Source organism: Eutrigla gurnardus (assembly GCF_963514095.1).
Source record: "Eutrigla gurnardus genome assembly, chromosome: 9".
Lineage (NCBI taxonomy): Eukaryota > Metazoa > Chordata > Actinopteri > Perciformes > Triglidae > Eutrigla > Eutrigla gurnardus.
In genome coordinates this window covers 21433290-21445771 of record NC_139923.1, presented here as the reverse complement: position 1 = coordinate 21445771, position 12482 = coordinate 21433290, and the positions used below count along the sequence as shown (strand labels likewise).

General features: G+C 42.0%; 2 protein-coding genes across 4 annotated transcripts in view; both read left to right on the top strand.

The window, feature by feature from the left end:
- Positions 1-11614, top strand: part of LOC311018118 (ubiquitin-conjugating enzyme E2 H-like) — a 60518-nt gene extending 48904 nt beyond the window's left edge. Inside the window, exon 8 of the transcript XR_014597684.1 lies at positions 11597-11614. The gene's annotated coding sequence lies outside the window, so the exon portion shown is untranslated. The remainder of the gene's footprint in view (positions 1-11596) is intronic.
- Positions 3014-12482, top strand: part of magi2b (membrane associated guanylate kinase, WW and PDZ domain containing 2b) — a 65252-nt gene continuing 55783 nt past the window's right edge. For 2 of the 3 annotated variants that reach the window (XM_084016912.1, XM_084016913.1), the window contains exon 1: positions 3015-3633. In XM_084016912.1, the coding sequence (XP_083873038.1) occupies positions 3336-3633 (298 nt within the window). In that variant the 5' untranslated portion in view covers positions 3015-3335. Of the gene's footprint in view, positions 3634-12482 lie in introns of all 3 variants that reach the window. The other variant, XM_084016914.1, reaches the window with a different exon arrangement.

Sequence of the window (12482 nt, the reverse complement as noted above, 5' to 3'; positions counted from 1 at the left end):
TGTGTGTGTGTGTGTGCACGTGTTTGAAACTGATTTTTAACTGCCGCTCCAGTCCAGCCCACTGGGTTTTCCAACTGCTGCCACCGTGCTTCATTTGGAAGTTTAAAATGTCTTCCAAACGTCGTTACTGTCTCGGTCGACATTAGATGAGCGTTAATATGTTTGTCTGCAGCCTGTTTTCTCTCACACAGCTGTGGATAAAGATTATACAGACAGGGGGAGTCGGCTCACCTTGTTGAAAGTGCTACGGGTGTCTGTGTGTGAAGGTGACCCCACGCCTCCGTCTCTGCCGAGCAAAATAAAAACAACTTAGTGTGCATTTCTTCCCTAACAGCGAATGCACGAAGCAGAGACTCGATGAGGGAGGCAGCGAGCTAAATCCATATAAGCTCTATTGAAATTCCCCCTCTGAGTGAGCAGTCTGCCTCGTGTTATTGTATTTTTGCCTTCTGTTGTTGGCAGGCTGCTGTAGGATGCTCATTACTTTTGCGTCTATAATGATGATATAATGTAATGGCCTTTTCATATTTCTTCCCTCCCCACACAGTGTGTACAGACAGTCCAAGGAAGCAATCACACCCCGATTGTTTGTTTTTTATCATTAATATTCTGGCAGAAAGTGAAAGATTTGATGGAGCTTTCAGAGGAAAATAAAACATGCTCAGTTTTCAAAGCTATTTGTCTCCCCAGAGCCGATGCACTGCAACACCCAGACCAAAGGACTTGATTACAATGCTGTTAGGGGTTCATGCAAGCCCACTCCTAACAATGAGGTTGTGTCCACGTGTGAGTGGCCCCCACAGACAACGAGAGCTACCGCTGCACTGTATTCTGAGGGAATCAGTGTGGCGACAAGTTGCTTGAAGTGACTCCAAATTTAGACGCTGCTCGAAGCTCAAAGCTTTCGACAGCTGACGGCTTTTCTTGTTGTTTTTCTAGCATGCTTCTATTTACAAAGGAATGTCCAAAATAGTGAGATACTCTGATCCAGATATAGACGGATAAGCACGAGACAAGAATGTATTGTGCTGTACACACAAAAATAGTTTTTATGTTACCAAAATAAAGCTACAAGGTGCCAGGTCCTTACTGTATTTGAAGGAAGCATCATCTGTTTTCAGGATTTAATAGACCAGTCATTTAAATGTTGGAGTGCAGATTCAAAGTCCTCCATATACATAATCCCTCAACCCTGATCTACACCTCAGTCCACAAGTTCAACACGCCTCATGAGGCTGCAGTTCTGACATCCACCAGCAGAGGCACAAATAAAGCACAGCAGTCATATACTGTATTTCCCCTATGGGTTTATAATCTGTTAATCCAGCCATTTTTCTGGATTACTCTGTAACAATCATCTGGTCTGCATTAGTGTCAAAAGCATCTTCTGTGACCAGAACGTAAACAGCACCATGACCTAAATGCCAAGACACTGACGTCAGTAAAGTGACAGTCAGAGTGAATCCAGTGTTCTTCATGGATTATTAACCGGCTGCAAATGCACAGGGGGGGTTGTGTACAGTAATGCTGTCATGTAGGAAGGATACTCACATTACAGCACATGTCTAAAACACGCGTGCACTGCTGAGAGTGGCACTGTGAGGGACATCCTCCGTAGATTTCAGCAGCCCTCGACTTATGCGTTAAATATTGAATGAAACTTTACTTCACCCGCTTCGGAAAGTCATGCATCCATGAAAAAGTAATGGCAACAAAAGGATTTGTCATTGAATTTAGGGTTGTGGATTTATGTCGTCATATAGCAATTATGTTATAGTGACCAACTTATATAGAGCGTATTTAAAACTACTGCAGATTCCTGATGTCGCATTTCCCCACATTTCAGCTGAGTCAACGGACTATTTCCCTGTAAGAAGAATGTCGAGATGATGAATCGAGGTACGCTCCTCTTATAGAGTGAAGGTGAGTTAACCATGAGAGCTTGTCATGCATGTAAGCACTGATGGGCATGTCTAACAGTGTGGGTGATGTTGAATGTGTATGACTTATAAAGTAGTAAAAAGACCCAGGAACGCTGAGGTAGGGTTGGTTGGTTGCAAAGGAACCTTCCATTACTCATACTTGAACAGTAATGAAAATAATTGCCTCCCTGAAATGATAGAGGTTTCTGCTAAAAAAATATATCAAAGGAGTGAATTTTGCCAAAAAAATCTGCATCCTTGGTCTGGACAGAAAAATAATATGAATTGAAAAATAAAATCCAGTTCCAGTCTGTAACTAAAATGTGATTTATAGTAAGAAGGTATGCACTTTGAGGCTGAAAGTGAAGAAGGTACGACTGAATGGCATATAGTTATGCAGCTATGTTAGGGCTGGATTATCCCTATAGGGGGCCCAGGGCAAAAATGTGCTGGGACTCACTATTGACCCCCCAATATCCACTACTCTTAATATAGCCCATTGTCCTATATTGGTCTGGTTTACATTTGATGCTCAGTACCACTGCAGTTATTCATTTGCTCTGTAGTGCATAAATAAAGGGTTAAAGGGAAGTTCATGTGGCTGTATTGTGCACAAATGTATTCAAAAGTATTCAAAATTATGTAGGTGTTGCCTTAAGGCTGTTATATCATTTTTAGTGTGTGCAGTATTCAACAAACAACAACTTCCAATCAATTTACACCTGGAGTCTTCTGGCTCCCTGAGGGTCTCCCTGGGCAGTTCACCATTTGGGCCTGTTGGTAATCCAGTTTTGGGTAAATACAAATCTACATCGCATGCTGCATATTAACAGAAAAGTGATGACCTACTCTCACAAAGTGTCTGCTTTCTACTCAAATACATGTTTAGGAACAAAACAAGGTCAGTTTTTGTCTCCCAAATTCGGCTCACGTGGTTGGAGGTAACTAACACGGAGTGAGGTTCGCATGTAATGCAGAGTAAAACGATGTTCCTCCCACATGCCACCGCTTGTGTGTGTGATCACAGTGAGCCCGAGGAGGCGCCTCTGGCAGTGTAGCGGGAGTGAAGCGCCTCCTGGTTTCTTTCCCCTCCTCTCCATCCTTTTTACGCCGAACCAGAACCATTCATCTCTCCCCTCCTCCAGGCTTCACATCCGGGTCATCTTGCGTCTGTGTGTGTGTGTGTGTGTGTCTCTCTCTGACAGAGTAATAATCATTTTCATCCGCCGCCGTGCTGTACTGCAGCTCTCTGCCCGACCGCGCGGCTCGCCGAGCGGACACTGCGCCTGGCGTGCACCGGTGATGATGGAGCCACGGGCGCCGTGAAGCTGCAGCCGGTTCGCACAAAGGCAGGGATGAGACGGTAGGAGGCTTTTGTATGGGCCAGCCCGCGGTGATTAACTCGCCCTAACGATGTCTAAGAGCCTAAAGAAGAAAAACCACTGGACAAACAAAGTCCACGAAGCGGTGATAACCCGGGGGAAGGAAGCGGAGCTGGGGTTCGAGCTGAAGGGCGGCGCGGAGAACGGCCAGTTCCCCTACTTCGGCGAGGTGAAGCAGGGGAAGGGACTGATCCAGAGCGGCAAGCTGGCCCAGGATGAGCTGCTGCTGGAGGTCAACAACATGCCAGTGGCCGGGCTCACCACCCGGGACGTGCTGGCCGTGATTAAACACTGCAAAGACCCGGTCCGCCTCAAATGTGTCAAACAAGGTGAGATATACGAGGAACACGAGCGGGGCTGGGAGCGCGGATTTAAGAGGCGTGTGTGTGCGTGTGTGTGTGTGTGTGTGTCGCTGGTTTGATTAAGATGTCATTTGTACAGTCGTCTGTCTGTCAGTCTGCAGGGGACCGGCCGCACACACACACACACACACACACACACACACACACACACACACACACACACACACACACACACACACACACCCGTGCTCAGGCCTGTTTGTTGGTGAAATGCAATCACGAGCCGTAATGATGGGTTGAGTCCGGCAGGATCTATAACTACTATTAGCCGGCCGCCGTTTGTTTATCACAGTGTCGCCGGTTCGATGCTATGCTGCCCGGAGGGGGGTGTGTCCGTTGAGGCGTCACGCCACAGCCTCCCTGTTTTTCCCCTTATTGTTGTTGGCAGGACAGGGCTCGTTAAACCAAAAAAAAAAAAGGCCCGCAATCCCGTTGTGTCTGAGCAGGCAGACAAACAAACAAACAAACAAACAGACAGTCTGACGGATTCCAGTCCACACTGCCATTGTTGTTGCAGTGCAATTACGCACAGATGCAAAATTAAACATGTAGCCCAATACCTGTTCAGCCCTCATTCACGTTGATCAGCTCTGTTAGGCAACATGCTTTAACTCCCCCACACATTTCACACACACACACACACACACACACACATCTTGTATCTGACATGTTCCTTTGAGGAGCTTTTGGGTGTTTGTTATCAGCCGGTGTCAGTGTTTTCTGTGTGATTATCGTGGCCTCTGAAGCTGGAGACTTGTTTGGATGTCACTGAGCACAGCAGTGTGGATTCACGGCAACAGTGTTGACTGAGTGACCTGCTTCTGTCAGACGGGCTCGCTGTACGACTAGAACATTGGATTGAAGGAGCGGCGGAGGAGATGGTTATCATCACACCCTCTGAGGCTCAGTTTAAGTCCTCATAAGTGGATAAAAGGGCCACGTTCTCTGCCATGAAATGAGCATTATAGTGGCTTGTTTCTGGGACACGAGTCGAGCAAAAATCAAACCAGTTTTTTTTTTTTTGTGTTGTTTTTTTTTTTCCTTCTAGGGACATTGCCGAGTTTGCTCCCAGAGGACTTGTCTTCACATTCTTTGTCTCTGACTGCTCGCTCTCAATCTCAGTCTTTCCAGGGGTTGCGTCAGTGTGATTGATTATTGAGTTAGAGCTGCTGACAGTGTAAGAGTAGTATCCTGTGATGTGTGAGGGGTTAAATGCTAATGTATCTCAGACAAGTCTATTCTCTCCCTCCCTCCCTCTCTCCATCCCATATCCATTTAAACACAAATCTCTCTGTTTATTGAACTACTATGCACCTCACACTGCTCTCCAGCTGAATGTGGTCTTTGAACGTCCTTGAGCACTCTGCTGTTTTTCCGCACAGCTTGTTGTCCCCTCATGTATCTTTTTTTTTTGCTCAGTAGACAGTTGCTGACACACTTGTGGCCCGCTGAGGAATCATCTAGAGTAGAAACGGTCCAGTGGCCCTGCTCGGAGGCAGCACACTGCCAAAATCAGAGATGGACGTCCTGTCTACGCGATCGTGACTGATATGTGCACACGCGGACACTCACACATTTAAAAACAGACTATTTTAAGTTAGGTAGAAACCTCCCCCCTTCTGTCCCTGAGGTACAGCAGTGGCAGCGAGGTCTGACGGCCCTCCAGAGTGAGCTCACAGCCTGACTGTGCCCTGACCTCCTCTCACTCATCTGCACACTCACACATTTCAGGAAACACAACCCATCCAAACACATAGGACGGGATACTGCGATGTAACAATGGGGACTATTATTACACCTTTAACTGGTACAAAACCTGTTAATTTATTCATGGCACTGCCGCATTCACAGCCCAATATATACGGTTTATATATAAAATATAGAGCCATGAACACAGGCGCTATCATTGGAAGGTTTTCTTGCACGTCACAACATGCAGGTGTGAGTTGAGACAATGGTTCTCGTCACGTTTCAATAGCTTCCAGACATCTTGTGTTATATACACTATATTAATAGTTGGGAATTGCCTGCCAAAAAAAAATCTTATTACAGTCAAATATCTGGGAGGACTACTCTATAAACTCTATATGTGTCTTTCAGGCCTTATAGTCCTCATTTCAGGTGAAGCTATTCTTAGATAATAGAAGGTTGGACTAGTATTAGTGGAAAATCGCCTGAACATACTAGACGGATAAATCAGAGTTTAAACCGCTTCACTTAGACTGCAGAGGGCCCCAAAGAAAAACAGGCTCCTAAATATTTAAAGCCCAGTTGCACCGTTGTGGTTCAATAATGATCGAGGGGCAACTGAGTGGAAAACAAACTCAAAATGTAATGGTGTTTCGGAGAAAGAAAATTGTATATAATCTCCCCTGTCATAAACGTGTGTACGGGCACCAAATTAATATTTTTATTATCCTTGTTTTGGGGCCAAAATCATTTCAAATGTAAATACTGAATTGGGTGTTTGGATTATAATGGTTTTTTTGTGTTTGTTAAAATAGCCATTATTGAAGTGTGTGTGTGTGTGTGTGTGTGTGTGTGTGTGTCAAGGGTCTCAGTTCTCTTCCATGCAAATGGATGTACTGTAAGTACATTTCAACGAATGGCAGTATGACAACATAACATCACCAACCTTCAACAGAAGTACAGAACAAAATAAAGCAAAACAAAATAGAACGAGTGCATTTATGGAAGTAATACGTTGCAACCTCGAAACATATTTTCTGGAGCACAGGTATAAAAAAAATGAAAATGAACGATGGCTGAGTCCATTGAGCTGCTTCAGTTTCATGGTCCCGGTATTGTACATGGTCCATTGTCAAGACTTATTGGGTCACTTAAATAGAACGGAGACATTGTTAGTGCTTTTAGTAACACCTGAGCTTCTCCTACTGTGACAAGTCAAATCAGGAAGGAAGGAAGTCAAATTATTCACTGCCAGTTCGTGAAGGCTAATCTTACATGCAAACTCTATTTAAATGGTTGTTTTTTATTTTAATGATAAGGATATTTCCAAATGCATTTGTAATTGGAAAAAAAAAACATATAGCATTATAGATTTCCTTTCAACGTGCTGGTTAGCAAATTAGTAACTTCCATCTGTCATCATCTGATAAACATCGGCGTTCATCTCCTCATCAGCACCAAGCAGGAGTGAAATGAAAACGGCTGCTCTCGGCTCAGCGAGGCAGATTTATGAAAGTGCCATGAAGATCATAACCATCGAGAGGTGTTAGAACAGTATGGAGAGTGAAGTGTGAATGAGTCTGTGTGTGTGTGTGTGTGTGTGTGTGTGTGTGTGTGTGTGTGTGTGTGTGTGTGTGTGTGTGTGTGTGTGTGTGTGTGTGTGTGTGTGAGAAAGTGAGAAAGCGAGGTGGAGTTTTAAAAGAAGAGTAGGCCTATGTTGGAAGTGTGAGAATACACACTTCGGGAAACAGAATATTTCTTCCTTCCTATATATTTTTTAAATTATATTTAGCAGATTTTTCATTTAAAAAAACATGAAATAAAAATATACAATTTTAACATGTTAAAATGTTTATTATTTTTATAATCATGTGTTTTTATTGTGCCAATTAGAAAAAATATTATGTGCTCAAATATTCTAATAATTTATGATTTTGTTTGTACTTTGTCAATGCTTTTACTGTTTAATCTCTGCTTTGGAAAAAAAAGGAAAACAACATTTATTCAAATGAAATAAGTACTGTACCTATAAATAACCCAGCCCTCTTTTTAGTTGACTTTAATCGACACTAATCTCTAGTCATAAATAGCTATGGTGGAAAAACAGTGATATAAATAAAATAAATCTCAGCTATTTTTGACTTTGTATTTTCTCATTCAGATTACATTCGAGCCATCATCCCAGGCTGAATCCACAACAAATGTTTTATTTTATATAAAAATAATAAAAAATGCTTTTTTCCCTTCAGTGTATAAGAAATGCAGACTTAAAGCCAGAAACATGTCACTGCTTGCTGACATTGCATGTTCCAAATTGTGTTGTTTCCGTGTGTGGAGGAGGAACACCTCCTTCATCCATCCTGGATTATGAGAACAATATATGCGGTGCTATTCGAGGAAAAATAACATGAATATAAAATGTTAAAATGCACTTTAACATCAGAAATGGAGCCCAGCAAGCCTCTTTCACACTGCAGTGTCTCTCGGCCACAGCCTTTGAAAGCCAGGCTAGGCCAAGGATTCAACAAATCCCTCCTCCTCTCTGAAATATTGAATTGTCTCTTTAATTAAACTGTTTAATTGTAATTGTTTCATTCCTGTACATCTCATTTATTGTATACAGCCAATGTCCCTCCCCCTGTTTTAAAATTAGGAACTTTGATAATAGGGCTGTTTAATGCTAAACTGTAATGCTATAATGCCGAACTAAGCGTTTAAATGTTGATATCCATGCAATCACTTAATTTTTACCTTAGGAAAATGTAACGATATTCAGGAATTTTGGTGCCACATTTACTCTAAACTGTTGGCTCAGCTCCCATTTCTGTTTTCTGTGAACCCACAAATGCAGTTAGCTCATAGCTAACCCCTTGTCTTTGGAAGGAGGTTACTAGTCCGTCTAGTTTGTTGAACATGCTAACTTTTACTCCATCCTGCACATTTCTTTTGCAATTTGTGGTATGGAAAAAAGACAGCATCTTACAACTCTTGACGTGCTGAGTATATGCATGCACAAAGCCTCAACGTGGAGAGAACCATAGCTTGACAGGCCTTCCATGCCTAGTTACGGTTGTTAAGCTCCGATTGCATAATCACTGTTCGTGGGAGGAGTTTAGCTGGTGGTAAATGTGAGCACATATCTCAGATTCACTGTCCGTGAAATCATTGCTGTATAATTTGCATTTTAATGTTTCTGGAAAGTAGACCTTTGAGAGTTGTTCTGAGGTTGTCAAGTTTTCTGGCTCGGCTGTCCGAGTCCTGCCAGTCCTCTTAATTTGGGGACATTATGGAGGGACAGATGGAGCAGAAGGCGAGAAGGCGACCCTCTTCCCCTCTCGTGTCGCTTTGTTGATGAGAAGCTTGAAGAATCAGTGCATAACATCCTGTCTGCTCCGTTGGTATTAATAACTCACCAAGAGATGAGTTCTGTCAGAGGATGATTTTATTGAGGTTAGAAGCTGCGAGAAGCTCAGAGGATCAAACTCAAGCTGAGCCAGCCAATGACCAAATATCTTGACTGGTCCAGCTAAGTGAATTAGGTCAATCTCTGTGCTGCTGCATGTGTTTGTGGAATGTAGAGAGAGGCGATGTTTCCATGAATAAGACATGACATTTTTGCCATCCTTCAGTCATGATCAGAGTTTCTACCAACCACGATGACATGAAATCAAATCTCTCATGCATTTACTTCCCATTGGCCTGTTGGTTTCAATGTCCTGGGATCTAGTTGTCATTTTCATATGAAGAAAATAGTCAAGTCTAAGTGGTTTTCCAGAATAGCAGCACAGACGTTTTACTAATGGATCACTATGGTGATGTGATTTTATGATGCAGTATCCACTGGGCCATCCTTTATTAAGAAGGGAGATAGTGCTGTGTCACAATTCCTTGTGACTCATCATTCAGTCGATTCTCTTATTCACCACAGTTCTCTTTCCTATGATTGTGAATCTCTTTAACATCTTTCCTTGATCACAATGTTTTTCATCCAAACTGGATATATTAAGATATATATATATATTTTTTTGTCTATTCAACCCCAGCGCCAGCCTTCCCCCTTCTTCTTCTCCTGTTAAAGTTTATGGTGGGTGGCTTCCATAAGTGTTACATTACCGCCATCTGCTGGACCGTCCCTTGCCCCAAAAGCACAAGACGGAAATGATCCTGATTAGTGCATGTGAAAATTGTGAAAATCAGCAGCAGTGCCTGAAAGGTAATCCCAGTAGTTTATTATGTGTGAAAGATGCTTTACTAAAAGGAAGATCATGTAAAAAAGTTCAGATGCTTTTAAAATAGAAACATTTTGGGTTTTGTTTGCCTCTTTTCTTGCCCTGTTTTGGATTTTTACTTACAAATATGATCTCTGAAGCAACAACCTCTTGTGAGCAGAATAATAAATCACATTTTTGCTAATGGACAAACAGGGGATGTTATTGGATGTAGGCATCATAACAAAATCTTACATAACAGGATCTCCTCGGTGGTTATTTTAGTATCGCGACCCTTTGCTGTGAAAGTAGCAATGTTTCACTATAAAAAGACTCCATTACAAGTAAAGATCCTGCATTTAACATTAACTTAAGTGCAAGTATCAAAAACAAGTATGAATCATATCAAAAGAAAAAGGCTCAATGCAGAAAAAAGGATCCTGTCTTTACCAGAGGTGGGAAGTAACAAAGTACAAATACTTGTTTACAGTACTCAAGTGGAATTTTCAGGTATCTACTTTGAGTATTTATTTTTCTAACAACCTGTTACTTTTACTCCCTACATTTGAAAACAAATATCTGTACTTTCTTTCAAAACAGACTCCTTACTTTAGTTTTAAGGCATTCAAGGGGAATTATCAATTATTTTTTTCTTATTACTATGATGCGAGATTCAGTTAGCCTGGCAAAGAAAACCAAATGTCCTTCAGACTGTACTTTTTCACTTTTACTTGATTAAAGATGTTGAACAGAAGGCTACTTGAGTGTAGAATAAGTGTACTTTTTGACACCTCTGGTCATTATTATATTATATTGCTGATATAACTGATGCGTCAATGCATAAGCAGCATTTCACTGATAACGTCTTGAAAATGGCATGTATGTCGGGAGCCAGGTCTGTGCTGAAACAAGAGTCCCCCTCCCAGTGTCGCAGAACCGTATCTTATTCAGTCAGGCATGGCGGCACAGAAGGCAGCGGATGGTTTTCATTCATTGACATACTGTAGATTAGCCAGCAGCACTAATCTGATAGCTTCAGATCTGAATGAGGAGGATTATAAAAGCTGGCGTCAGGAGCCTCTCCAGCTGCAGAACTGGAACTGGTGGATGGTTACCAACCGTGTACCGCGATGTTGTGACTAAAGAGGCTCACAGTCATTCCTGAGCTGCATATCTTCTATTGGAGCCAAATCATACTGTAAACACTGAATGTAGTAAAAATTTGAAGGACATTGTCACGATATTGACTTAAAGCTCTTTTACATTCACACACCTCACCCCTTTTTGAAATCCTCGCATTCACCTTCTTCATTTTAATCTATAAGTCAGCCTTGGGTTATTGTTCTTTTCTCTTTTTTTGTTGTTGAGGAAAATGAAGAAGATAATGGGTTTTAACTGAATTTACCTAATCATAGCACCTGATATAATAAGTGCTTTAATGCATCAGTTAATGAAAGATAAGGATTTAATTGCTGGAGTAAGATATTAACCTTAATTGAACTGCTGACATAATCATGTGCATTGCAGCAGTGTGCTCTTACAGGAAGAAATCTCACCTGATGTGTTTAAGTGCTTCATTTGCATTCAGGAACATTTCATTACTGTAATTGATACTTCATACCAGTAGAGGACAGTAACCATCTAATCAGTTAGTACTCAGCTTCCTTTACTGCACTGACACTTCAGAGGTGATGCTGTTGATTTGACTGTCCATGTATTTTTATATCAGTAAAGTCTAAACTTTAGTGGTCATTCTCTCACCTGACAGTCCTTGCTGTGTGTATTGCTGAACTGCTCCGTAACCCTCTATAAAAGCTGATATTGGAGCAATGTATATGATCATGGTGGTAAGAATGAAGTAAATAAGAGCAAAATGTCCTCATTCTGAGAGCTTATAGTGTTAGATGTGTTAGGGTGTGAGTTATGGCCACTTCATCTACTGACTTGATGTGCTGGGTGTGTGTAATATCCCTGTTCATATAGTTCATCCTGTGTGTGATGAAGAAACGGAAGGAGCCGTCAGGACAGTGGAGTTGAACTGAATTAAATCCATTTTGGTTGGATTTAGCAGCATAAAGTCCCCGACAGACAGGCTTGATTAGGATATCAGACTATAGCAGCTGAATTAAGCATCGGAGAGGAGAATCATTATGATGCTCAGTGGGTGGCCTTCTCTCGCACAGTCAGAATTATTTATTTTTTTGTGTTGACCAGGAACACATCCCGGCAGGTTTTAACCCTTCAGGTTATTGACCACTGTGCACCGAAAACCAATTACTCTCTGGTGCCTCTAAGGCTCCTTCATATCTCACTATTTTCTCCCTGTTGTTGATAAAGTGTTTGAGCCCACACACACACACACACCTTTGCCCTCCTTCCAGAGTTGTATTCCTTGAATCTCCTCCTCTTCTTATAGCTCTCAGTCAGGTTGTTGCTTTAATTCTCATTAAGATGCAACCTGCTCCTTGTGCGAGGAGCGCAGCTTGAACTGGAGAGTGCAATCAGGGGTGACAAACATCTCCACGGCCTCATTTGAATCAGGAGCTATCACATACGCAAAAAAACACGCACCTCCTCATGTCCATCGGTATTTATCTCATCAGCAAAAACGTGTGAAGGGAGGGGAGAAGAAGAATTAATTTGGCCGCTGTAAGGAATATTCTTGGCAATTCCTATAACCTTCCTCTGTTAATTTAAACTTTAATTCATATTGTGGGCTAGTTTCTCTTTATAGAGACTTAAGAGGATGTAAAATGTGTGTCTGGCCTTGATAACAGTGGAGAAAGACATGGAGGAGCATCATCATTAGGACTAGTCTGAGGATAGGGGGGGGATCAATATTAAGACCTTTAGGAGAGAAGCTCTGTCATTTACTGTTAATCATGGGCCCTGCCGCCTGCTGTAATAACATCATTAGGA